We start from the raw sequence: 25854 nt of genomic DNA on the forward strand, positions 1-25854 counted from the left end.
GCAAGGTGTGGGGGAGGACATGAGCAGGAAGGGCATAGGATTTGGCATCAGAGACCTCCTGCTGGAAGCTTCACAGAAGCCGAGGACCTTCTGATTATCTACTTTTTCCTCTCAGAGCCTCCCGTTTTCTCATCTGTGAAGTCAGAGTAATCTCTCCCCCAGCGTGTGTTCACGGTGATTTAAATCAGTACCCGTGAGCCCCTGGCATGGCGCCTAGGGCCTCCCTCACTGGTGCTGCTGGTACTGATAAATGCAGCAGCTCCCTCCTTTCCCCTCTGCTTTAAAGATTGATGAGTACCTTCTGTCCCCAGGGCCACCGTGGGGTGCATTGAAGGAAACGGCAAGAGGAGTAAATGCCTGAGGTCACCTGAAGGTTAGGCTTTGGAGGGGGTAACCCATCACTCTTCTTTGTGAAAAGACTTGGCAGGATGGAAGAGGTCAGAGAGTAAACTGCCAGTCAAGGAATCCAAAGAACTCAAGTCCCAGCCCTGGCTTTTGTTTTCTGACTATCCTGGGCCTCTGCCCTCTGACCTTAGGCTCCCCATCTGTCGCATAAGAGTGCTACAGGAATTCTGCAATTTCTTGGGCTTCTTTTTTAATGCCCAGAATTAAAAACAAACAGAACCATACACAAAATAAATAAAAAAGGAGCTGTTACGGATTCCATAATCCCCTCCCTCACCAACCCCTCCCGCCCTCCTTAGAACTGGGGGCCAAGCCATTAAAAGCTCCCCATGTCCTAGGCTTCAGTGCACCTCCCAAAACCATGGGGAAGCTGTGGGAGGAGGCCAGGATGAGAGCAACGTCTGGATCGTGCCAGCACCGTGACCCTCCTGCAGAGAAGGCCCTGCCTCTGAATGGCAGTAGCCATATGCCCTCCCTCTGCCAATATTGACCAAGGGCCAAACCCAAGGCTGGAGCACTGTGCTGAGGAAGGGCACACAGGCATGGGTCAAAAGGCCACAATGCTTAGCAAGTGATGCGACACGGCCGGTGCCATTTGGCATCCCGGCATGTAGGAGAGGTCCTGAGGCTGACACCCTGGGAGGGGGAGAACCCTCAGTGGGCCCTGGGACCCTCACACTGGCATAAGGCTGGTCGGGGTGAGGGGGTGAGGACCTCCTCTGTGCTAGACTCTGAGCCTGGGCATTTGCTGAACTGAGAGGTCTTTGGCGCTCCTAGGAGAGTCAGGGTTTGTACTCTGCCTAATTTCAGAGATCTTTTCTCTCTGGTCCCGGGAGTTGTGAGTTACTGTTAGCCTGTTTCTCTGCCTCTCAGAGCTGATGTTCCAGTACTCATCAGAGGTTCGATAATGGCCGGGTTAAAATCTGTTAGGATGAGTACTGTTCTGGCAAAGTGGATACACGTAGAGCCTGTTTTGCCTGAGAGCTAAATTCCAAAGTGGTCTGTTTTACAAATGTTCTGTGCCATGCCCGACCCTGGGCACTCTGGCTGCAGAGCTGGGTAAGACCCAGGTCCCATTTTTAGGGAGTTCCCAGACTGGTAGGTGAACAGCAAATGGGTATTCCCAACTGCTAGAAGCCACAGCTAGAGACTGCAGAGGACATAAGGGCAAAAACCCTGGAAGAGTGTGGGATGTTCTAGAAGGTAGCCTCAGCCCCAGGGCGGTGATGGGCTGCTGGGGGTCACAGATCCCAAATATGTTGCTCCTCCACTCCTAAAGAAGGCCTCACAAGAAAGCCACAGCTGTGGGCTTTGTTCCCCTTCTCTTAAGTTTTCACCAAGCAGTTCATCAGCTTGGTACATAAATAAATATCTGTGGAATCACATGGAATGAATGATTCCATCACGGCATTTCAGTTGCAGCCACAGAGCTGGTGGGGACAGATGGTGCCCTGGTGGCCCAATTGAGGGTGGCTTCCCATTCTTCCCTGATTCAGCAAGCAAATGCTTGTCAGGTGAACCCTGCCAGGCTCCATGATGGCCACTGATACAGAACTTGACAGCAACTCTTGAGGGAAAGAACTCCGATCCCCATTTCCTATGTGAGGAAACCGAGGCCCAGAGGCCTCCACATATCCCAACTCCCAAGTGAAGGGAAGCAGTTCTTGGCCTTTCAGCCCAGGTCTCCTGATTCTCAGTACAGCCATGATCAAGCTGGATGTGGTGGGGGCAGCCTACCCAGGAGCGGGTGATGCTCCTCCCCCTGTATCTCGCACCCAGCTGCACCCAGCTGCACGGAGCGCTCCCTGTTTAATCTGGTGGAATCAGGCCCCTCTTCTTTCCCCTGCACACACTGTTCTGTCTACCTGGAATGCAGTCTTGCCGCTGCTTCCCCACTTGGCAGACTGTCTGCATGTCCTTCACGGCCCAACTCCAATGTCACCTCCTGGGAACCTATCTTTCGATTGTCCCCAGGCGAAATTAGAAGTCTCTCCCTCCAGGGCTCCCACAATGCCTTCCCCCACCCCCCTGTTGAAACTCAGACCACTCTGGCCTCTGTACTTGCTGGGGTACCTCTTCCTTGATGTCAGGACAGGGGCCTCTTTCATCCAGGGCCTGGAGCATGGGCCACTGAGCATTAGTCCTAGTGCAGCAGCCTGCCTGGGTGGCTGTGGATATAACCCAGGGCGTGGGTAGGCAGGTTTTCTAAAGTAGAGTTTGACCTTGACCTGCCCATGCAATTCCAGCCCAGGGGTTTGTCTTTGGCTCCCAGTAGCCCCTACTGCCAGAGGCCACAGCTGCCCAACAGGGCCCTAAGAGCAACAACTTCAGAGGCCCAGACACCCCTGGAACATCAGAGCCAGACTGAAAACAGGGTCTGTAATACGAGGACTTAGCTCTCACGGAGCCCCTGCTGCAGTGTCATTCATTCCTGTGCTACCAGCATGGCTCTTACCAGATCCACGTTATCATCTGTATTATTTTTCACTTATATTTTTATCTAAATGCTTTGTTCTAAGTAATATGAAACCACGGGGCTTATACAAAAAAATTCTTCTGAGTAGGTGACACATTCACATGGTTCAAAATTCAAAACCACACAAAAGGGGGTAAAATGAAAAGTCTCTCTTCTACCCAGCCTCTGCCATGAGGAAAGCTCCAGCATACGAGGGATGTCCAGAGTTGGGCCAGAAAGGGGCCAGGTGGGCCAGTGGGAAGGTGGTCTCAGCACTCATCTGATGAAGATGGACCAGCCTGTGCACTTGTACTAGCCAAAGCCTCTTTCTCTTTCTCCGCATCTGATGTGAGAACCTTGGCTTTTGCGATCGTTGGCCTGAAAGCTTCTAGGGAATGAAAAGACCATACTAGAAACCTGTCTGATTAACCATAAGCCCAGTGCTCTCTGTGAGGGTCTTGAAGTCAGGGCTGCTTCGGGATTCTGTGGGGAAACTGAGGCCGAAGGCCATGGCCAAGCAGCTCTCCCCTCCACATGTGTGGCTCAGTGCTTCCCAACCTTCCCCCCTAGCGCCCAGCCCCCAGCCCAGGGTGTGTGTGGTGCCCACAGTGAATGCCAATTGCTTTGGTGCCCCTCCCCCAGTTCCATTCTTTCACAACCAATTAAGGGCCTGCCTCACGTCACATTTTGGCTTCTTTATTTTATTATATTTTATTTATCTTATTTTATTTTATCTTATTTTATTTTTATTTTTTGATAGAGAGCACACATGTGCACAGGGAAGGGGCAGAGAGAGGGGGAGAGAATGAATCTCAGGCAGGCTCTGTGCTCAGCACGGAGCCTGACATGGGGCTCAATCCCACACGACCCTGAGATCGTGACCTAAGCCAAAGTCAACAGTCACATGCTCAACCAGCCGAGCCACCCAGGTGTCCCTTGGCTTTTTCATTTTATAAGCCAGAAAAGAAGAGTCCTCTCCCTTTCTCCAGCAAGGTCATCTTGCTCACCTAGGGCTGTCCTGCCTGCCGGCCTCTTCCCTGCCTGTGGCCTTCATGCCCCAGGCTGCCATGGGACAAAAACCCACCACCCTTTTTCTCTCCCAGACCTTTGCCCATTGAAACACCTTGGCCACGGGCGCCTGGGTGGTTCAGTCAGTTAAATGTTTGACTCTTGATTTGGGCTCAGGTCATGACCTCAGGGTCATGGGATCAAGCCCAGTGTCCGGCTCCATCCACACTGAGTGTGAAGCCTGCTTGGGATTCTCTCTCTCTCTCTCTCTCTCTCTCTCTCTCTCTCTCTCTCTCTCCCTCTCCCTCCCTCCCTCCCTCCCCCCCCCCCCCCCCCGCTCCTCTCTCACACACTGTCTCTGTCTCTCTCTAAATAAATAAATATGAAAGAAAGAAAGAAAGAAAGAAAGAAAGAAAGAAAGAAAGAAAGAAAAAGGAAGAAAGACCTTGGTCCAATACTCTTACTTGCCTGGTGTCCTGTACTTTTCCAAAGCACATTCCTTGCTGTTGTCATCTATGTCCAAATAACCCTGGGAAGCTCATGGTCTGCAGATGGTTGCCATGAAAGGCACGAGATAGGGAGTCAGGAGCCCTGAGCTCCAGTCTGGCTCTTTGCAGTCTCCTGAGTAATTTGGGACTTACTCTGCCTCTCAGGATTCAGTTTCCTGCCCCGTCAATGGAGGGAGGAGAGGAGAGGAAAGGGCAAGACCCCACCTCCAATGCTGACTGGCATGACTGTTCCCGTCTTGCACAGAAACAAACGAGGGTCCAGGGAGGAGTGAGGATGGGCGACAGCCTGCTGGAATTCACAGAACAAGTAGCAGGGGGGCTAGAATCAGAAGGCAGCATTCTCTGGTCCAAATCTAGGGTGCTTCCCCCTACCTATGCAGCTCCTCCCACATAATTTGGCCCCCATTGTTTAGGAGAGTTGATTCCTGGGCTTCCCAAACAGTCTAGAGCCACCTGGACCCAGGGCATGGCTCCACCAGAGGAATGAGACTCCGGAGTGCCAAGACCTGGCTGCAAAGAAAGAAGACCCTAATTCCCCTCTCTCCCCAGGAACGAGTCTGGCCGGCGCAGTGTCTAGAAGTCCCCGGAGCTGGTTCAGGCATCTGAGATCAGGAAGTGGCCGAGTTTCCTGGGAGAAGGGCTGGTGTGGTGCCAGGAGTCAGGCCAGATATCTGAACGAGGGAACCAGCCCATGTCCTGCCCTGTTGTAACCTGGGCCCAGACATGCCTGTCACAGTATGGTTTTTTTTCTCTGCAGAAGCTGACCGGCCGCCTCATGCTGGCCGTGGGAGGGGCAGTGCTCGGCTCCCTGCAGTTCGGCTACAACACTGGAGTCATCAATGCCCCCCAGAAGGTGAGTGCCGTGCCTTCCTTGGATTATCAACACCAGCTTGCTGTGCTGCACACTGCACACCCCACATCCCACATGCTCACCCTGCCTGTTGGGTGTCAGTCGTTCACATCAATTCACCATCTGCTCCCACCGGCCAATTATTCTGGCCCCGAAAAGGTCAAAAACCCTTGGCTTTGGCCTTGGAATCTCAGGGCTGCAGAATCATGGGGTCTTTATAAGTCATTTTGACCAACCTCGCACCCACACGGACATTTCTAATAATCAAAACGATGCTTGGTGTGATGATGCTCCATTTACATAACACTCTGGGATTACATAGGGCTTTGTGGTGCTTACCTCACTTGCTGCTCACAGTGCTCTATAAGGCAGGCAGGCAACAATCAGCCAGCACTCCCCTCCTGCAGGTGGGAAGAGGGGCCAGAGAAAGGAAACCTGCCCAGTATCCCCCCAGCTAGGCAGGGATGGAGCTGGTATCCAACCCTAGTCTGCCATGGAGCCCTCCAGACCAGGTGCTCCTACCACCCTCCCTCGTAAAGCATCCTGTTCCATGTGGAAACAGCCTCCTTCCCCTGGAGGCCCAGCGCCAGTCACATCAAAAATGGTGTCTTATCCTAGGGAACCAGAGGGATTAGGGGTCTGCTGGAAGGAAGGCTTGCTTCCTTCTTCTCGCAGCACATCCCAGATCCGTCCTCACTTGTTCCTTGAATGTCAGGACTGGGAGGGTCCCCCGTGATCACCCCCAGCTCAGCCCACCTGCTTCAGGAAGGAGAGAAGATGAAAGGGGTCAAGGGGCAGGACAGGATACTGTAAGGAGTCCCTTCTCTATACCAGCCCTTTTGCATATGTTTATGAGGTTGGGTGGTGAGTCCCCATTTCATAGACCCAAAGACTGAGGCCCTGGACAGATGAAATGACCAACAGGCTCAAGGTCGCATAGCTAGTGAATGGTGGCTCCGGAAGCCAGACTCTGTTTCCACAACCACAGGCTATCTCCTTGATCAGTTGCCATGTCAGTTGGAAAATCTGTACCTTCCTGGGGAGGACGAAATGAGAGTGGACAGTCCTGTCGGGACCACATTCATTGTGCAGAAGGGGAGGCTAGAAAGTGAGTGTGGCTGGCTCCCGAGGCCCAGTGGCCTGTCTGGGGGAACTGGGAGTGTTGGGAGTCAGAGCTGTCCTCCTCCAAATAGGCAGAGGGTGGCTGTGAGGGGCCATGCCTGATGCCCGGGAGCAGGTCACCAGGAAGGCCTGGCCTGCTGAGTCATGCTCAGCTGCAGCGGAGGTGACGGGACTTTTCCAAACTCGTCTGAAATGGCTCCCATGCTTGGAACAGCACCAAGCCCTGCTTTAGCTAAGTGCTCTGAGCAACTCTTGCCAAGGTGCGTGCCTCGACACTGACTCCCTTTGGGAATCTACAGATGGAAATCCTGCAGTCTTAGAGGGAGGTTGAGTTCTGCACTTGTGGTGTCCTGGATGCTCCTGACACTCCCAATTCTGATGTAATTGATCTGGGATGCTGTTTGGGCATGGAATGTTTAATGCTCCCCTGCTGATCCTAATGTGTGTCCAAAGTCCAGAGCTCCTGGATTAAGTGATGTCTCGACCTATCACCTAGTGAATTAATGAGAGAACGGGGACTCTAAGATCAGGATAGAAGAAGTGTTTTCCAGAAACAGAACAGGGATTGGTATGCAGAGGAGAGAGGCTCGTGTGTCTGTAGGGTGAGTGGGAAGAGAAAGAAGGCTGGGGAGGCCAACAGGTAAGCCCAGGCCTGACTACAAAGGGCGTCGTGGGTAGATTTCATCTAGAAAATCTCAGCCGCTGGCATGGCAGGGCACCATCAGGACGGGCACGTAGGCACCGAAGAGTCGGCCAAGCTAGGAGTAGGGACTTCAGAGTGAGGACAATAGGGACTCATTGAAGAGGACAGATATGATCAGATTTGCATTTTAGGGAAAGGATTCGGGCATCTGGGCGGTGGGAGGGATCTAAGAATGGGAAATGAGAGACCAGGAAATAGCAAGAAAGCCGCTTTGGAATAGGGATAGGAAAAACAAACACCACGCAGGAAGAATGGGCAGGGTTTGGTCATCAGTTCAGTGTGAGGATAAGAGTGGGGTTTAAAAAGGGATTCTAGGGGCACCTGGGTGACTCTCAGTTAAGTATCTGACTCTTGATTGCAGCTCAGGTCATGATCTCACAGTTCGTGAGATCCAGCCCCGCATCAGGCTCCACACTGATGGTGCGAAGCCTGCTTGGGATTCTCTCCGTCTCTGCCCCTCTCCCACTTCCATGCTCTCTCAATAAAAAAACATTTAAAAAAAAATGGCTTCTTGGGGCGCCTGGGTGGCGCAGTCGGTTAAGCGTCCGACTTCAGCCAGGTCACGATCTCGCGGTCCGTGAGTTCGAGCCCCGCGTCAGGCTCTGGGCTGATGGCTCGGAGCCTGGAGCCTGTTTCCGATTCTGTGTCTCCCTCTCTCTCTAACCCTCCCCCGTTCATGCTCTGTCTCTCTCTGTCCCAAAAATAAATAAAAAAAAATAATAATAATAAAAAAAAATAAAGCTTAACTTCTTTAAAAAAAAAAAAAAAAGTGGCTTCTAGGTTTCTGGCTTGGGCAATATGGGATCTGGAGGAGCAGGTATGGGAGGAATAATTGATAGGTGCCAGAACTGAGGTGACATATTTGGAGATGTACAGGAAGCACTTGGACATGGGGGTCTGTTTCTCGGGCGTGTGGTCAGCTGGAGAAAACCTGAGCGCTGGTCACTGGTATCCAAATAGCAGGAGATGTCCTGGAGAGACTGGAATGAAAAGAGAAGGAAGAGTCAAGTAGGAGGTGATGGATGAGGTGAAGAAGGAGTGCTATCAGGTGCCCCAGAGGTTAACCTGGACAAGTCAGCCCCATATTGCTGAATGCCAAAGACTGGATGGTGACCCTGTGGTGACCAAAGTTTGGGTGAAGCCATGTGGGTAGAAACCTCCCTCCAGCAGGTTGAGGAGGGCGGAGGGCATGGGAAAGATTAGAGATGGCTCTTCCAAGAGACTTAGTGGAGAAAGAAGAAAAGAGGGTGGTGGTTGCAGGGGTCATCTGGCTGGGATGCTTTTTCCCATGCGAAGACTTCATTTTTAAATGTGCTGTAAGGAATCACCAGAGAGGGTGAGGGTGAGCTGGGGAGAGGTCTCAGGACTCAGGGGCTGCTGGAGCAGAGGCACCAGGGTGGCACTGGGCGGGGAGGGCCCGAGATTCTTCTGAGGCTGTAGATGTGGACAAACCCACAGTGAAGTTCTCGGGTTCTCAGTGCCTCCCGCCTAATCAGAGACAGACGGAAGGGGAGAACAGCTGAGAAGGATGGGAGGGGCAGCTGGCCGGGGCGTCTAGCAGGCCTGGTGGGCGGCACAGAGGGCATTTCTGGGAGCATTTGTGAACACCTGTCCAGAGATCACTTCAGGAGCCAGGCAGCGAGGCCCGGAGTGGCCACAGTTTGATTGTGCACACACTGAAATGGAGTGGTGTTTCCAGGGTGTGCGCTCGGACTCCCCGTGTTGCAGACACTTCTCGAAAGCCTGGTCATAGTCCTTCCAGGCAGGGGCGGGTTCAATGTGATAAACTTAAGCTGCGAAGAGGGGATAGGATGACACAAGGGTAAGGGTGACGAGCACAGTGACTCAGCCCTGCCTCAGCCCTGCGGACACTTTCGCTCCACAAGGTCTACAGGCTCTATCCCAGACAGTGGGAGGTGGGGCAGGGGTGGAGCTGTGCCAAGGTCTGCGCACTCGGGGAGACCCCTGGGAAGATCCAGAACATAGCTAATGGAGAGCTTCTGGGTGCCACTGGAGAAAGAGGAAGGCAGGCTTATGCAGAGGGGGAGGGGGCAGCCTTTCAAGGGGCAGGTGGCCCAGGCACTGGGGTCATGTGGTGGCAGAAGTGTTGCGCCCACACACCGACGTCCCCTGTCTGTTTAGGACTGTTAGGAAGCTGCCCTGGGCTGGCCGGGTCGGCCTGCTTTCCTGAGGAGCCTGCACCTCACTAATGGTGAGGATGCCAGAAGCTGGGGCTCCTCCATAAAAAAGGCCCCAAAGGGCTTCCTCCTGGAAGTGGTTAATTAATCATAACATTATCTTAAATGTTTACAGAGCACCTCCCCATAAATCATCTCCTCATGGCCACCCCACAAGGTGGGTGGGGCTGGGTTATCTTGCCTTCTTATAAAGGAGGAAACTAGGCTGATGAGGTCACCTGGAAAGTGAGAGGCTGAGCTACGGCTGGCCTCCAGGCTTCACCAGGGAGTGATGACCACATCCCTGTGACGCCCCTGCCAGGCCTCCTGCCTTCTGGGGAGGAAGGAGGAGGGAAGCCCAGCCACACAGAGAGCAAATAAATGAACAAGGCATCCTGACCACCATACTGGGTGGAGAGAACGGCCTCTCCCTTCCCCAAATGGCCGAGTTGCCAATAGAGATGACTAAAGGCCATTTAGAAACCATGCGTTCCTGGCCAAGGGACAGTGTCGGGCATGTCTCAGAATGAAGCATCCTCAGAAGCCAGAGTTAGGGCTGGAAGGGGCCTGATGGTCCACTGGTTTAGCATTCCTTATTTGACAAAGGAGGAACTTGGCCTGGAAAGCAGGCGAAGTCTGCCTGAGATGACCCGGCTTATGAGCGGAAGTACTAGAGGCCCACTTCTCAGCCCAGACTTCTGCCCACTGGGGCTGCACTGGGCTCCAGGCTCCAGGTAGCCTCCCCTTATCTCTGTCAAGATCCAGAGAGTTCTGTGTTCCCTCTGGCCTTCACCCATCTCCACTAATACAGACCCTTACAGCTTACTGTGTAAGTGCACAGAAATCAGAATTCGATTGTTTCTTATAATCACCTCGTTAGGTACGCACTATAATCCCTGTTTTATAAGAAACTGGGACACAAAGATGTTAAGCGACTAAACCAAGGACACACAGCCAGGACGTGGCAGAGCTGGGATTGGAATCCAGGGAGTCTGGCTCCAGTCTGCATCCTTGACCACCGTAGAAGGAATGGCAATTATACTACAGTCAGATGGGCACTGAAACACCCTTTCACACACCTATAACTGCTACCCAGCTGCCCCCTCTTACTCTGACTTCCAGGCCGAGTCAAGCTCAGTCACGTACAGACATCTCAACGGTTTCCCACACATGGTTGCATAATTTTCTTACACCATTATAGCCCTGTCATAGCTACATCATCGCTTAAGCCCCTCGAATTCATGGCGTGTTTATCAATTAATGACAACTCTTTCTACCCCTAGCCCTGTGCTGGGACCTAGTGACACAGATGAATTGGACGTCTCCCGTGTTGAAATGTAGTCTAGAGGGAGCACATGTTTCCTTGTAGTTAGCTCTTGGGGCAACAACGGACAGAAGCGTGGATGGAAGCGTGGGCAGGCTCTGTGGGAGTGGAGAAGGGAGAGGGAGAAGGTACCTGGCCCACAGAGCAGGGTTTTTCTCAACATTCACCTTTGGGGCCAGATAGTTCTTTGGTGCTGTGGGAGGCTGTCCCATGCATTGTAGGATGTTTAGCAGCATCCTTGCCAGCGCGACAACCAAAAATGTCCCGACGTAGCCAGATGTCCTCTGCAAAGCCACACCGCCCATGTTTGAGAGCCACTGCAGTGAGGAGGAGGGGTACTTTCAGGAAGGCTCTCCAGAGGAGTGTTTGTGTATTCTCTGAAACTCGCCAGGGAGAAGGCAGAGGAGCAGCACAAGCGAAATTGCAGCAATGTGGGGTGCCTGGGTGGTATGGGGGAGTCACTGTGTGGGGGTGGGAGGGGGCAATGGGGAGCCAAGAAGGGCTGGGAGCAGGGCTCCTGCAGGGACATGAAGATCTCTCTGCCGGCAGGGGAGACTCTGGAGATCAGGGACCAGTGAGGAGGCCAGGGTGAAGGCCTGGCCTGGGTTTAGAGAGAAACCATGCCAGGGCTGTTCTGGAGAAGCAGCATGGGTGATGGGAACCTCTCCTGTGGGCTTGGGGCCCAGCTTCCAGTTCCATCTGGCTGCCTGGGCCTCTTCCCCAGGCTCCAAGGAGGGGCCCCAGGGGACCCAGCAGGTGGGGCTATCTGTCCAACACCACCTGTGGCATCTGCTCTGAACTCTCAGCTGACCCTGGGGTGTGGCTGAAAGTTGCTATGGAGACATAAACTCTGGGCTGAGGGAGGGTAGCTGTGGGGGAAGGGATAGCAGGGAATAGGAAATCGTGGTCAAGGCCGGGCTGAGGGACTGAACTGGACAAGCTGGCCCTTTCCTCTTTCTAACTGGAGCTCAGAGCTTAGGTGGCTCTTTAACCCTTTCGCCCCCCAGTAACATCTGGGAGAGAGAAGAGAAGCTGAGGTGGGAGCTCTAACTCTCCCTCACAGGATGATCTAGAAGACCCTGGGTTGGAGGAGTCTACACGGAAGGATGTTGAGACCGGCCGGGGGTTCTGAAGCATACCCCTTCTCTTGGCAGTAATCTAGAACTCTAGATCAAGGGTTGGCAGGGAGGCCAGGTCCAGCTAGCAGCTGATTTTGTATGGCTCATGTGCTAAGAATGGTTTTTACGTTTTTAAAGGGGGGAGAAAATTACGTTACATTGAGACGGGGGAAGAAAAATAAGCAACTGTGGCCATATGTGGTCAGCAGACCCTAATATTTTCTGTCAAGCCTTTTACATAAAATGTTTAGCAATCTTTGCCCTAAACTTTGACTTGTATGCTCCCTGCTGACAGGGAGCTCACTACCTGTAAGGTAGACAATCTCCTCCTCTGAAGCCTAGAAAGCTTTTCTTCCCCGAGGTGAAGCCTGTGCCCTGGGGCTCTGCAGACCTGCTGGGTTTCTCTATGAGTGGGGCAGCCAGGCAGGGTCTGAAGAAAGACTCCTTGAGGCAGGGCCCTAGTTCCTTCAGGTCTTTCTTGCACTATAAATTCCTTAGGATAATGCTATATCTTCAGGCACTTTAAAAATGGAAAACCCTGTCTGTCCTTAATGCTCCTCTGAAGATGGCAGCTTCTCTCCTTGAAAGAACAACAGTGACTTAAGTAACCGCTTATTCTGTATGCTGGGCAGCAGACTGTGCCTCATGCCCAGGCCCTCACTACAGACACTGCCCAGACACAGAGGAAGTCAGAACTTCCTCTGCAGACAGGCAGACGTGTGGTCCTTCTCCCACAGTTGCCCGGGTGGGGAGATGGAGGAGGGGGGATTCCCAAGGAGTCAGATGTGATGCAAGCCTCCCACCACTGCCACCCTCTTGAGAACTGCTGGGATGAGGAATAGGTTTTACTGGGAACCATCCAGTCTAAGGGATCTCAGCAGCCCAGAGGAGGTCTGCTTCACCACGCTGGCTCCTACAGTGTTACTAAGCAGGCATCTGCCCTCTAGGGTCAATGTGGGGTGATTGGACAAAGATCCTTCATAGCCCTCAACTCCTGAGAGTCTGATGCCATGGCGGTCCCCCCTCAAGCTGACTAGGAGCACCCCCCACTTCTGCCCAGCATGCATGCATTCACACAGACCCTCGGTGGGTAGAGAGGTTGGGAATAGGTTGGGAAGGGAGCAGAGATACAGACAGATCTGGCTAAACCTGATGCATTTGATGTGCAGGGCTCCATGGAGAGTAATTAATCACGGGAGGCAGAATCAGTTGGGTGGATGGGAGAAGTCAGGAGGAGAATCCGGGTGAGACCTAGGGCAGGTGCTGTACAGGCAGAGAATAGGATAGATGAAGAGGGCGAACTGACCGGGACCTAGTGACTGATTGGATGTGGGCGGTGGCAGGATCAAGGGTCTTCCAGCCTCGTGAAAAGCATGTGAGGTGGGAGGGAGCACGGGAGTGGGAGCTTTCAGAAGCACCAGCCAGGCCTCAAACATGAGCCAGGGTTGCAGAGGCTGCCAGTGACTGTGTAGTGGAGACTGGGTCTGTGGGATCCTTCTGAGGAAGAAGGCCCTTCTTTGCTTAGGGGCACTCAGCCAGTGCTAGGGTGGATGCTGAGGGCAGGGACTGGGTGGATGGTGACCCCAGAACTTGTCCCCACGTAGGGTTCTTCCCATTCTCCAGGGACTCCCTGCCTTTCCTGGGCCAAGGGCCAGTTCAGCCCCACGTGGGGCATAGACCCCCAGATCAGAAGGCAGGAACTCACTGCGCAGCCTCAGCTTGGCCAGGAAGTGCTGCTGGGGGTGGAAAGGATGAGCCTGAGGCCAAGGTGAAGGTGAAGGGGGCTGGGTATTCCCCGTTATGCATGCCCATAAAGAGGTCTGATCTGAGTAGCAGGGGAGCTCATGAGCCATTGAGGAGCTACCTCTCGACAAGGTTTGGTCCCTCTCACTTGTTACCACAAGGAGGACACTTCACTGGGGGAAGGGAGCCTCTGGGATTGTGGTCCTCTTACTGGCTGCCTCAACATCTCCAGCCAGCCCCAAGAAGAGGGTTAAAGACCCGAGCAGCCAGAACAGAAACCTCAGCCTCACATCTTTAAGCTCCTTTAGGTAGAAAGCCCTTACTCAGCCCTTGTTGACTCTGCACACAATTCAGGCAATTCCATTAGCTGACTTCTTGGCAAAATTTAAATTGGATGTGGAGAGTTCTCTTGAGACAGCATCTGAACCACGGGGGTGTGGAGGAAGACCCTGAGAACTACAGAATGCATCAATTAAAGGCCATCTGGGGCAAACACCTCTTCCTGCCCCCGTGGAGAGCCCCAAGGGCAGCAGAGTGAGAGTGAGGAAGGGAGAAAGATTTCCACCCTGATGATGGGTCCTTAGTGGGGCAAGCGTCATTTATCTGGACAGTCCCCTTATCCAGGACAGCTTGTTCTCTGCAGGGCCTGATAAATGGACCATTACTGCTCCCAACCAGTCCTCCTCTGGGGTTGGTTTTATCCCTTGAAGAACACAGCACTTTGTTTTGTTTTGTTAAAATCTGCCTTCTTTCTGCCCCCAGCAGAAGCAGGGGCTCCCAGGAGGAGAGCCTAAGGCCTTCTCTTCATTCACTCACCAGGCATCCCTGGCACCAGCTCTGGGACAGGTCCCAGTGTGAATCCACTAGGGTCCCTGCGCTCAGGGAGGACACACTCCTGGGAGCCTTTGAGCTGGATCTCAAAAGGTTTCAGCATGGTAAGGCAGGATGGGCCTTCAAGGCAGAGTAACCATGAAGAGCATGAAAATGAGGCCGAGAGCAAAGGTAGAGATGGTGTTAGGTGGGGAGGTCAGACTGATACCTGGCAGGAGCCTTGATTTTGAATGATGGGATGCAGGGTTGGTTGTACTTTGTCAGTGGTCTGACTGCCCTTGGGTCAGTACCAGAACATGGTGGGGTCCCTTGGCTCAGTGAACGTGCCAGGAACCATGTAAGCACTCTACGTTTCATTACTCCCCTGCAGCATGATGAAATAGATATTGCTGATGTCGCCATTTGAGATGAAATAATTTGCCCTCGGTCCCAGTTGAGATAAATGGTGGAGCTGGGATCTGAACTCAATTGTTGTCCAGGTTCCTAAGCCCTACACTCTGTCTGGCTTCCTTGGGACATAAGATCTTTAGGTCTGCCTTCCTCCTCTCCCCATTCCTGTGTCAATCTGTCCTCACCCCCTAGAGCCCGGCCTCTGTCAGGTGTCTCCAGACTTGGGACAGATCATGGCAGCAGGACAGGAAGAAGGTAGAGGCCAAGGACCCGTTGCAACTGTGCAGCCAGGCCCAGCATACTCGATGAGCATTCCTAGGACCAAGAGCCTCGTTCTCCCCTTGGCAATTATGGCTTACCCACCTCATCCTTTCTGCTAGACCCCTGGGGCTTGGGGGAGGATTAGAGAGGTTCAAGGGCAGTGGCATGCAGGTTGTGTTAAGAGGCTGCATACTGCTGCGTGCACATGAACTTGCAGCATGCATGTGCAGAGGGGTGCCAGGATGGGCTAGCTACGCAAGTTTTAGCTGCAGGTGGTTGAAGGGAAAGAGGGACATCCAGGTTTGTGACTGGCTGAAGCCGGGAATATTCAGATCGTGTGAGCACTAGTATGTGTGTGTGATGGTGCATGTACACAGGAAGCTGTTTCTGGGTATGTTGGGCCTGTGCCCAGCTACGCATGTGGCTGGGTGGGTCTGGCCAGTCCCGTGGCACTGGGTGTATATCTGTGTTGCCTTAGAGTAGGGTGAACGTGCTCAGGCAGAACCGGTGGATCAGGTAAGGCCCTCCATTGGGAGGGGGCGGGGGTAGTGGGCAGGCCTCTAGGACAGGTGTTTCCAGTTCCTGGAACTGCTTCCTTGTCCTTAGCTTTCCCCATGCCTCCCAGCTCGGCACCCTGGAGAGGGGAGGAGGCCATGGGTCCTTCAGGGTGTAACTCCCACAAATAGCTGGGCCTGGGGGTCAGAAAACAATTTGCACAAGTCTCTGGAGCATGTCTTATGTGCAGGTTGGTCACAACAGGCCCTGAGCGTGAAGTCCATGAGCCTTCCCTTCATCCCAGAGCATCTGGAACGTGGAACCATCTGTCCAGCTGTATTTCCTTCCCAGCAGGGGTTTGGGGACAGGGCCCAGGTGGCCAGGGCCTAGCACCTTAGGCACTTTGAAGAGAAAAGGGGCAAGTGGGAAGAAGCACTTTCTCCCTGAACCTCTCTCTGCTCTGTGCCTGAAGTTCCACCATTGGTCATTTGCTGTCCACTCCAGCAAGTTCTGTGGAACAGATGAAACCATAGAGCACTGGAAATCACACCTGGGGGAAGCAGGAGAGCTGGTGCCACTCTGGAGATGGAGCCCATCCCCTTGTTTCTCACCTGGGGAAACTAAGGCCCACAAAAGGGAGGGACTTGGCTCAATGACATGCAGTGAGTTTGGGGTCTGGCCGGGTGCTGGGCCCTCTTTGAGGGGGCAGTGCAGTGCAAGGGGAAAAGGAGGCTGGGTCCCGGCCGACTCAACAGGCTGCTTCCCCCACTGCAGGTGATTGAAGAGTTCTACAACCAGACTTGGATCCACCGCTATGGGGAGAGCATCTTGCCTACCACGCTCACCACGCTGTGGTCCCTCTCCGTGGCCATCTTCTCTGTAGGAGGCATGATTGGCTCCTTCTCTGTGGGCCTTTTTGTTAACCGCTTTGGCCGGTGAGCAGAAGGGGTCCTGGCCCTGGCCAGGGCATCCCAGATGGGAGTGGGGGAGACTTCCCTGCCTGTTCAGGGTGTTGCCTATGACCTAGCCCCTGGGAATCTGGGGAGATCCAGGCACCCACCTGACCTGTGACCCCACCCCCAGACGGAACTCAATGCTGATAATAAACCTGCTGGCCGTCCTGTCCTCTATGCTCATGGGCTTCTCGAAACTGGCCAAGTCCTTTGAGATGCTGATCCTGGGCCGCTTCATCATCGGTGTGTACTGTGGCCTGACCACAGGCTTCGTCCCCATGTATGTGGGGGAGGTGTCCCCTACGGCCCTCCGTGGGGCCCTGGGCACCCTGCACCAGCTGGGCATCGTTGTTGGCATCCTCATCGCCCAGGTAAGCTGGGGCTGGGTCTCCTTGCCCAGCACTGCCCTCACCCCACAGCTTTGGTGGCTCTCCTGTGTCCAGATGACACCCTGATCAGAGTTGTCACCCAGCCTTCCACAGCCCTGCAGCAAGGGATAGCCTCGTGCACACACCCTAGTAGGCACAGGCCCCAGAGAGCACTCTGTCACTCACAGTTCCGCCAAGGCCTCCCTGGTGTGAGCGCAAGTCCCAGATGATTTGACCCTTCTGGTCCCAGCCTCGTGACCTGTCCTTCCCCTGGGGAGCCAGCCACAGGGAAGCCCCCTGGGACCTCCACATGCCAGGTTCTCTGCTGCCTGCAGGCCTTGAGGCCTTCCTTGTATACATTACCCTCTCTCTAGAAGGCTTTCCCTTTCCCCTCCCCAAAGTTGTCCCGCTGCAGAGTGACAGCCCCTATGCCGTGTGCCATTTGTCCTCCCACTTATGCTGTGAGGTCGGTCCTCCTTTCTTCATGTGACAAATGAGGACACTGGGGTAAAGCGGCCGCTGACACCACGGAGGCCACTGGGGGGGGCGGGGCCCGTGTGGGGGCGGGGCTAGGGCGCTCAGGGCGGCTTTCCCCACCCCTGCTGCCCGCAGGTGTTTGGTTTGGACTCCATCATGGGCAGCGAGGAGCTGTGGCCCCTGCTGTTGAGCGTCATCTTCGTCCCGGCGCTGCTGCAGTGCGTCCTGCTGCCCTTCTGCCCCGAGAGCCCCCGCTTCCTGCTCATCAACCGCAACGAGGAGAACCGGGCCAAGAGCGGTACGGGCGGGGCCCTGCCTTCCCCCCAGCCCCCCTCCCGCCCCGGCCTCCTTCCTGCTCTGAGCCACCCCCACCTTCCCTCCGGTTCCCCCAGTGCTGAAGAAGCTGCGCGGGACGGCTGACGTGACCCGCGACCTGCAGGAGATGAAGGAGGAGAGTCGGCAGATGATGCGGGAGAAGAAGGTCACCATCCTGGAGCTGTTCCGCTCGCCCGCCTACCGCCAGCCCATCCTCATCGCCGTGGTCCTGCAGCTGTCCCAGCAGCTGTCGGGCATCAACGCTGTGAGTGCCCCTCACCCACCCTTTCCTTTGGGCCCAGCCAAATCCCGTGGTCAAGTGTGTGCTGTGAACAGATCCCAAACTTAAAACGGACAAGCCCCTTCCAATGGAGCAGCTTTCCTTCAGAACCAAAACCCAGACATGTCCCCTTCATTCTACACTCACCCGTGTCCCACACCCACAGCGACGGAGGTGGGGAAAGAGCCACGGCACCTGGCCAAGTCCCAACAAACTCTCTGTCCCTTAGGTTTTCTATTACTCCACAAGTATCTTCGAGAAGGCGGGGGGTGCAGCAGCCTGTGTATGCCACCATTGGCTCCGGCATCGTCAACACAGCCTTCACTGTCGTGTCGGTGAGTCTGCGTCATTGCCCACCACCGGTCAGCTGCCAGGGTCCAGCTCAGGGTGGCCTCAGGGCCTTGTGACCGAACGGCAGCATTTACTGCAAGCCAAGCAGTGTGTCAGGTTCTTCCTGAGTGCTGTGTCGTCTCATCCTCACAAACCTGTCAAGTTCATTACTCATATCAAACAGCCCATGGCACTGATGCTCAGAGAAGGGCAGCGGCTTGCCCAAAGTCACAGCCAGGATGCTCCGCTGTCTGGCTCTCTGGGGCTGGCTCTCACCCCCTGTCCTGCTGCCTGGAGTCAGCTCTCTGCCCCTCAGATCCTATGTGGTCCTTAAGCTGAGCCCCACGGAGGAGGCAGTGCTGTTTGGCTTTCTCAACACTTGGGACGAGCCTCTAGATGGGGGGCGGGCGTGGTCAGAGAGGCACTAGGAGGGGGTGGCACTGACTCTGTCTCTGCCCACAGCTGTTTGTGGTGGAACGAGCTGGCCGGCGGACCCTGCACCTCATAGGCCTGGCTGGCATGGCAGGCTGTGCTGTGCTCATGACCATCGCGCTGGCACTGCTGGTGAGTTGCTCTGCTCTGGGAGACAGCAGGGGTTGGGGGGAAAGCTCACGACAGCTTCTGATCCGAGTGACTGTGTCAGCCCCAGTCTGGCCAGAAGCATCCAGAGACCATGTAGGGGCTGCCTTCTCCCTAGTTCTGGCTCCCTAGATTGTCTCCTACCCACTCACATCCTGTCTTGAACTGGCTCCTCCCTGTTCCGTGCTTTCTCACCACAGCACCTCTGGCCCCAGGACCTAAGGCCCCTTTCCCCAGGAATTGCTCTGCCCAGTACTAAGTCTTCCAAAGTCTTCAACTGTGACCTTAGTTCATCTTCAGAACAGCCCTAGAAAGTACTCCCCTCCTTACCACCAAGACATGGAAACATGCCTTTTCTCGGTTCTCACCCCTGCCAGGTGTAGTTAGTATTCCCATTTCACAAGTGAGAAATTCTAGTCCTGCTGAGGTTCGTAACTCAGCAGATAAAGGACAAAGCCAGGAATTGACCCCAGGTCTACTGACCCTGAGCCTGTGACTGTAACCACTGTGGTAACCCTGTGCCAGGCACTTCACATGCACGAACCCTCCTTTGTCTACCCTCTGGGCAAGGAAGCAACAGTATGCTCATTTTACAACTTAACCAGAGCATAGAAAGTCTGGTGATAGCTGAGAGGTCCAGCACGCAGCAGGTGATGTGTGGCAGATCTGGGATCAGACCCAAAGCCTATACCTTTTCTACTGTGGCCTCCTCGAAGAGAATGAGGATATAGGACCACATGCTTTGGGCCTACTCTGCTGGCCCTGAGCTGGGCACCTTACAAACTGTTTAACACTTAGTCCTAGGAATGCTCTTCCACAGCATTCTGCTTCAGGCGGACTGCTCTGCATCTAGAGCCAGGGGACCACAGGGACCTCTTCTTAGCACCTTCCGTGTGCACACCGCATTACCATTCCCAGAGGGTAGGCTTGAGCTCACAGCCATCCTGCAGGACTTAGATCATTTTGTTCAGATGAGGAAGCGGAGACCCAGTGGAGGGAACCTAAGCTATGTGGCAAATCCAGGATCAGCCCCCAGGACTGCCTCCCAGCCTAGGACTCTTAGCCCTGCCCTGGGCTACCTCTGCAGTTTTGGTTTCCTCTGAGGATCCATAACAACCTAATCTAACTTTCCACCCTTCTGTTGTCCTCAACAGGAACAGCTGCCCTGGATGTCCTATCTCAGCATCGTGGCCATCTTTGGCTTCGTGGCCTTCTTTGAAGTGGGCCCTGGCCCTATCCCATGGTTCATTGTGGCTGAACTCTTCAGCCAGGGTCCTCGCCCAGCTGCGATTGCTGTTGCTGGCTTCTCCAACTGGACCTCCAATTTCATTGTGGGCATGTGCTTCCAGTATGTAGAGGTAAGAACCCTGCACTGTCCCTGCTCACCATTGCTCTCCTGCATGCAGGACCCTATGCTGCTCTGCAAAATGCTCTCCCATCTGTTCTCATTGGAATCCTGCTGAGGAGGAAATTGAGGCTCAGAAGCCCAGGTCACACAGCTAAAAACACCTCAATTCCAGGGTTCTTTCCTTAGCTTTGAATTGTCTCTATTCTGCTCTGCGGTGGGACCCTGCTCCCTGGAGCCCATCACATGCCAGATGCAGGCAGTCTCATTTAATCATCCCAGCATGCCTGGGCCTTGAGTAGCTGTTCCCTTTTTCAGATCAAAGATCAAGTCCTATAAGCCAAGGTCCTACAGTCAGGATGTAGGATCAGTACTCCAACCAAGTGTGTGTGTGTGTGTCTTTCAGCAACTGTGTGGTCCATATGTCTTCATCATCTTCACCGTACTCCTGGTTCTGTTCTTCATCTTCACCTACTTCAAAGTTCCCGAGACGAAAGGCCGGACCTTCGATGAGATTGCTTCCGGCTTCCGGCAGGGAGGAGCCGGTCAAAGTGACAAGACACCCGAGGAGCTGTTTCACCCCCTGGGGGCCGATTCCCAAGTGTGAGGTGCCCCACACCACCAGCCCGGCCTGCTCCCAGCAGCCCCAAGGATCTCTCGGAGCACAGGCAGCTGGATGAGACTTTCAAACTGATGGATTTCAGCAGAGCCGGGCCTGGGGCTCCTTTCTTCAGCCAACAGTGATGTCCAGAAGAATATTAGGACTTTAATGGCTCCAGGATTTTAACAAAAACAAGACTGTTGCTCAGATCTATTCAGACAAGCAACAGGTTTTATAATTTTTTTTATTACTGATTTTGTTATTATTTTTTTATCAGCCAGAGTCTCCTGTACCTACACCCAGACTTCACTCTGAATGGCTCAGTACCTGAAGGTGGGGACCAAGTCCTGCCTAGACACTTGCCTTCTTCGCCACGCTAATCTGTAGGGCTGGACCTATGACCAAGGACATACTAATCAAACAACGAACTATGAGGCTTCTACCCCAAGAGGTAGCTGTGGCCGCTCTCTTCTGAGGCCTGGATCTCCCTACCCTAATGGTTAGGCTCCACTAGGGTTCGCCCATACCCATCCCTTCCTGCCCAACCACTCAAAGTAATCTTGCCTTGCCTGAGACCAGTTGGGAGCACTGGAGTGCAGGGAGGAGAGGGGAAGGGCCAGACTGGGCTGCCAGCTTCTAGTCTCCTTTGCACTGAGGGCCAGACGATCACCATGAGAGGAGGGCCGTAGGAGACTGAGAACTCACTGCTCAAGAAGACATGGACACTCCTGCCCTGCTGTGTATAGATGGAAGATATTTATATATATTTTTTGGTTGTCAATATTAAATACAGACACTAAGTTATAGTCTATCTGGACAAACCAACTTGTAAATACACCACCTTACTTCCTCTGTAACTTACCTAAACAGATATAAATGGCTGGTTTTTAGAAACATGGTTTTGAAATGCTTGTGCGTTAAGGGTAGGGAGAATGAGATGGAATGGGAGCGAAATAATGGCTATAGTGACTTTGAACTTTGTGACTTGAAACCCAGTCCCTTCCAAGGACTGAACACCCACTATTGCTTAGTCTAGGGTCATACTACCTTGAAGGCATCTGAGCTCCTCTGATCTCCAGAAGCTAAGCAGGGTCGGACCTGGTTAGTACTTGGATGGGAGACCCTCCATTGCTTAAAAATCTGTCTAATCCCTATTCCCCAGAGAAAATCTAAATATCTTGGCATCCAAGACATTCCTATTTTCCTTCACATGATAGTTGGTATTCAAAAAATGACAGCTATGTGCTAACCTTGATGCTCAGGCCTTGATACACATTATCTTGAATGTGAGATAGGTACCATATCTGCCTTTGAAAGGCTCAGAGGTTATGTGCCTGAAACCTCCAAGTAAATCATGCTAGAACCCCTACTTTTAACAGTTACACTACACAACCCCTACCCCATAGCTGATTTCCTCCAACCTTTAAACTAGGAAATGACCCCTCTGATCCAGCTTACATGCTACTGGGGCCTCTCAAAAGACTTCTCACCCCCTTTCCCACCCAGGAATTTCAAGGGCCTCCTCTGTTCCTTTCCTATGGCACTGTACTCTTGCACCCTTTATCTACAACTCCTAATTTTCCCCTTGTATCAATGTCATAGAAAGTCAAATTTGGTTCATCTGTGTCTTAAGCACTAAAGGCAGGCTTGGCACACAGCAGGCGCTTGGAAAATAGTTGATGAAATAAAGCACTAAGGGTATTTGTCCCTAGAGACTCAGAGAAGAAAATCAGGGGACTCTGCCGGTAGAAGCCTTTATAACTGCAGTCAGGCAAAACTATAAAATTTCCTTGGCACCAAGAGGAGGGAGTGAGAAGGGAAATGGAACTTAGTAAATGGAAGTGTCTATGTATGTTATTAGTTACAAAGAATCTGAGGCGTTATCTATCCATCCCCATCTCACAAATGAGGGGTGCGATTCAGAGTAATGCCCTGCCTGAGCCTGAAGGCTTAAAGCGCGAAGGGTTGAGGCCACGTGAGAGGTTGCGTGGGATGGAGAAAGCCTTGTGTCTCTCCAAAAATCTAACGCTGAAAGCAAGATATCTTTGTAAACTTCGAGGAGGCACCCGAAGGGGCAGTGTAAAGAGAAGAGTTAGGGGCCCAGAATGCCAGGAGTGAGTTTCATCCAGGCTCTTAAAAGCTCATGGCTGCACTCGGCGGCTGCTGCGCTGGATGCAAGTTAACAGACCAGGGCTGGGTTGGGGCGGAAGGGGCGTACCCAGGGCAGAAGCTCGAGGATGCAAAGACCATGGCGTGCAGAGACCGCGCCGCTCCTTGGCGCCCACGATCCCCGGGCTCCGAAGCGGGGCACAGCCCACAGCACCCCAGCCCCGCCCCGGCCCAGGGCTCCAGACCCGGGTGTGAAAAGGCCTGGTTCCCTGCCCGCACTAGGTTGCCCCTATGTGCCTGGTGCCGGCCATTTCCCAAAGTGCGCAGTGCGCGCAGGCGCCCGGAGCCCAGTCCCGCCCCAGCCGTGGCCCACAATGCTGTGGGAGGCACAGCTTCCGTTCCCTCGACGCCTTTTCTCCTGGCGTCCACCACGGCCGGGGCGACAGGCTGTCCTCCCCAGACCCCACCAGCGGTGCTCCAGGACCTGCTCTGGCGGTCGCTCCCTTGGTCGCCTCGCGGGAGGGGTGGGGCTACGCGGTACCTCCGCCAATCAGGCCGCACTGTTGGCTGGCGGGGAGGCGGGCCCCAGGCCACCACCAATCACAGCCTGGCTTCTCCGGCGGCGATCCTGTAGCGTCTTGTAAGTCTGCCTTCTGGGAAGTGCCTTTGCGCTGAACCTTAGCGCCGGCACCTGGAGAACCTAGGCCACCTGGGATTCCTATCGCCCATAAGGGGACGGCTACACATTCTGACGAAAAGGAGTAAATAGGTAACGAGAGTGCTCCCGGCCACCTTCTTTTCCAGGGCTTAGCTAAGTTCGCTGACAGTTTGTGAGCTCCTTCGTCGGATATCCTCTGCTCAAAAGCCTCCTCTCCCTGGACACCTGGATCAGGTTACCCGCTGGACCCCGCAGCATCGTGTATTTCCTCCATCAACTACATGGGAGTTGGCTGTCCCAACACCAGACTGGGGAGGCAACTGCTGAGCCATTCCTTTGGCCTCAGATCTCACCACACAATTTGGTCAGGCGACCAAATGAACTAGAATTTAGATTCAGTGATGTTCCACAATCTGATTTTTTTTCCAGGGCAGTTTTAGGCAGAAAATCCAACAATTCACCGTATGTATAAGGGGGAAAGAATGTTCAGTATGTTTAGTGCCCCCTTTCTCATCCTATGATTTTGATTTCCTAAATCACCTACAGATCTGACCCATTCTGTTTATTGCAGGCTGCGGGCCACTCATCTCTCTCCAGGGATCACTGAAGCACTTCCTCACTGTTCTCTCTGCTTTCTGCCTTCCCTTATTCTCAAATCTATCTATCATCTATCTATCTATCTATCTATCTATCTATCTATCTATTTCTTTCTTTCTCTTTTCTGATTTTATTTTTAAGTAATCTCTACACCCAATGTGGGGCTTGAACTCACAACCCCAAGATCAAGAGTTTCACGCTCTACTGACTGAGCCAGCCAGGCACCCTTGCAAATCTTTATACAATGCACATCTGGTCATGTCTCTCTCCTACTTAAAACCTTCCCTGGGTCCTCAATTCCCTTTGGATAATGCCCAGCTTCCTTAGTCCAGAAATTCAAGACCATTCAGGATCAGTTTCTAGCACTCACACGCAGCCTCATCTTTCACCACTGCCCCCTCCCCACCACCTCACCTGAACCATCCTCTAGGCATTGATTACTCTGTCCTTTGACCTTTACATACTCCTTGCCTTAGGGGCTTTGGGTTCCCTCCACGCAGATGGCCTTCCCACCTACTCCTGTTGTCCACCAGGTGGTTTATCCCATCACAGCCCCGGGAGAAGCTGCTCCTTGGGACACTGCTGCCAACTAGTGGCTGTTGTGTGAACACTTGGGGCAGGTTTTAACCTCAACCTCTCAGGGGTTCAGAGAGAATAGATTGCTTTGGAGATAATCCTTCACTGGGACTATTACAACAAATCTGTTTGGTTACCCTGTCACTGGCATCCCAGAATGACCTTCCTAAAGCAGTGTCTGACTACATTATCCTAGGGTTTAATGCTCCCCACTATCTCATGATAAAGCCCCAATTCCTTAACTTAGTAGTGAAGATCTTTCACATTCTGGTCTTTGGAGCCCTTATCTCCCAACACACTCCTTCAGCACTCTAGGATCCAGCCACAATGATGTGCTCAGTGTTCCCTGGACAGCTCCTCACCTAACCCAAAACTTTTTGTTCAATCTCCTTCTTTCTCCTGGTCTGCCTTTGCTCTCTCTATAAGGCCGTTTAACTGTCACTTTCTCTACAAAGCATCCATTCATTCCTTCAACTGTTACTTAACTGAGCATACACTCTTTGCCAAGCTTTTTCTTAAGCTGTGTGGTGTCTTGGAAAGAACATGTTACTTGGTGGAATAACCCTGGAGAAATCAGTTCCCTTTTCTGATCTTCAGTTTCCTCGCCTGTAGTGATATTAACATGAAATAAGATATGTATAAAGCTGGCATCAGTTAGAATTAGTCCATATCCTCCCTTCCACTCTATTCAGAAAGTCTGGTACTTACCCCTGAGATTTCTGTGATTTCCCAGGGGTCTCTTCCATTCTCAAGGTCATCTCTGGCTCTGACGGTCAGCATTTCGTAAACCACGTGGTGATGGATTCCCAGTGCAAGCTGTTTCCTGTCTTGGGACTCAGATTTTTTCTTTCATTTTGCTTCATTCATTTACTGGCCAACTACTGGGTGTCCGGCATTATTCCAGTGCTGGGGATAAGAAAGATAGTCTTTCAAGGAGCTTACATTCTGGGGCTGGAATGGGGGGCGGGGGGCAGGAGTGTGAGCAATCAATAAAAATGTATCAGATGGTGATTTGTGTTGTGGGGTAAAAGGCAATCTAGGAGAGGGGCGCCTGGGTGGCGCAGTCGGTTAAGCGTCCGACTTCAGCCAGGTCACGATCTCGCAGTCCGTGAGTTCGAGCCCCGCGTCGGGCTCTGGGCTGATGGCTTGGAGCCTGGAGCCTGTTTCCGATTCTGTGTCTCCCTCTCTCTCTGCCCCTCCCCGTTCATGCTCTGTCTCTCTCTGTCCCAAAAATAAAAATAAAAAAAACGTTGAAAAAAAAAAAGGCAATCTAGG

General features: G+C 53.2%; 1 protein-coding gene across 1 annotated transcript in view; it reads left to right on the plus strand.

Annotated features, from left to right (window-relative positions):
• The window catches only part of SLC2A1 (solute carrier family 2 member 1), a 28660-nt gene extending 7127 nt beyond the window's left edge, over window positions 1-21533 (plus strand). The window contains 10 exon segments of the mRNA XM_019429237.2: window positions 5135-5230; window positions 16166-16326; window positions 16475-16715; window positions 17325-17487; window positions 17582-17769; window positions 18014-18049; window positions 18051-18119; window positions 18577-18678; window positions 19848-20051; window positions 20445-21533. Coding sequence (XP_019284782.1) covers window positions 5135-5230; window positions 16166-16326; window positions 16475-16715; window positions 17325-17487; window positions 17582-17769; window positions 18014-18049; window positions 18051-18119; window positions 18577-18678; window positions 19848-20051; window positions 20445-20645 — 1461 coding nt within the window. The 3' untranslated portion in view covers window positions 20646-21533.
• The last annotated feature ends 4321 nt before the right edge of the window (window positions 21534-25854 follow it).

The sequence above is a fragment of the Panthera pardus genome, unplaced genomic scaffold (assembly GCF_024362965.1).
Source record: "Panthera pardus isolate Hobbes unplaced genomic scaffold, ASM2436296v1 HiC_scaffold_11, whole genome shotgun sequence".
Taxonomy (NCBI): Eukaryota; Metazoa; Chordata; class Mammalia; order Carnivora; family Felidae; genus Panthera; species Panthera pardus.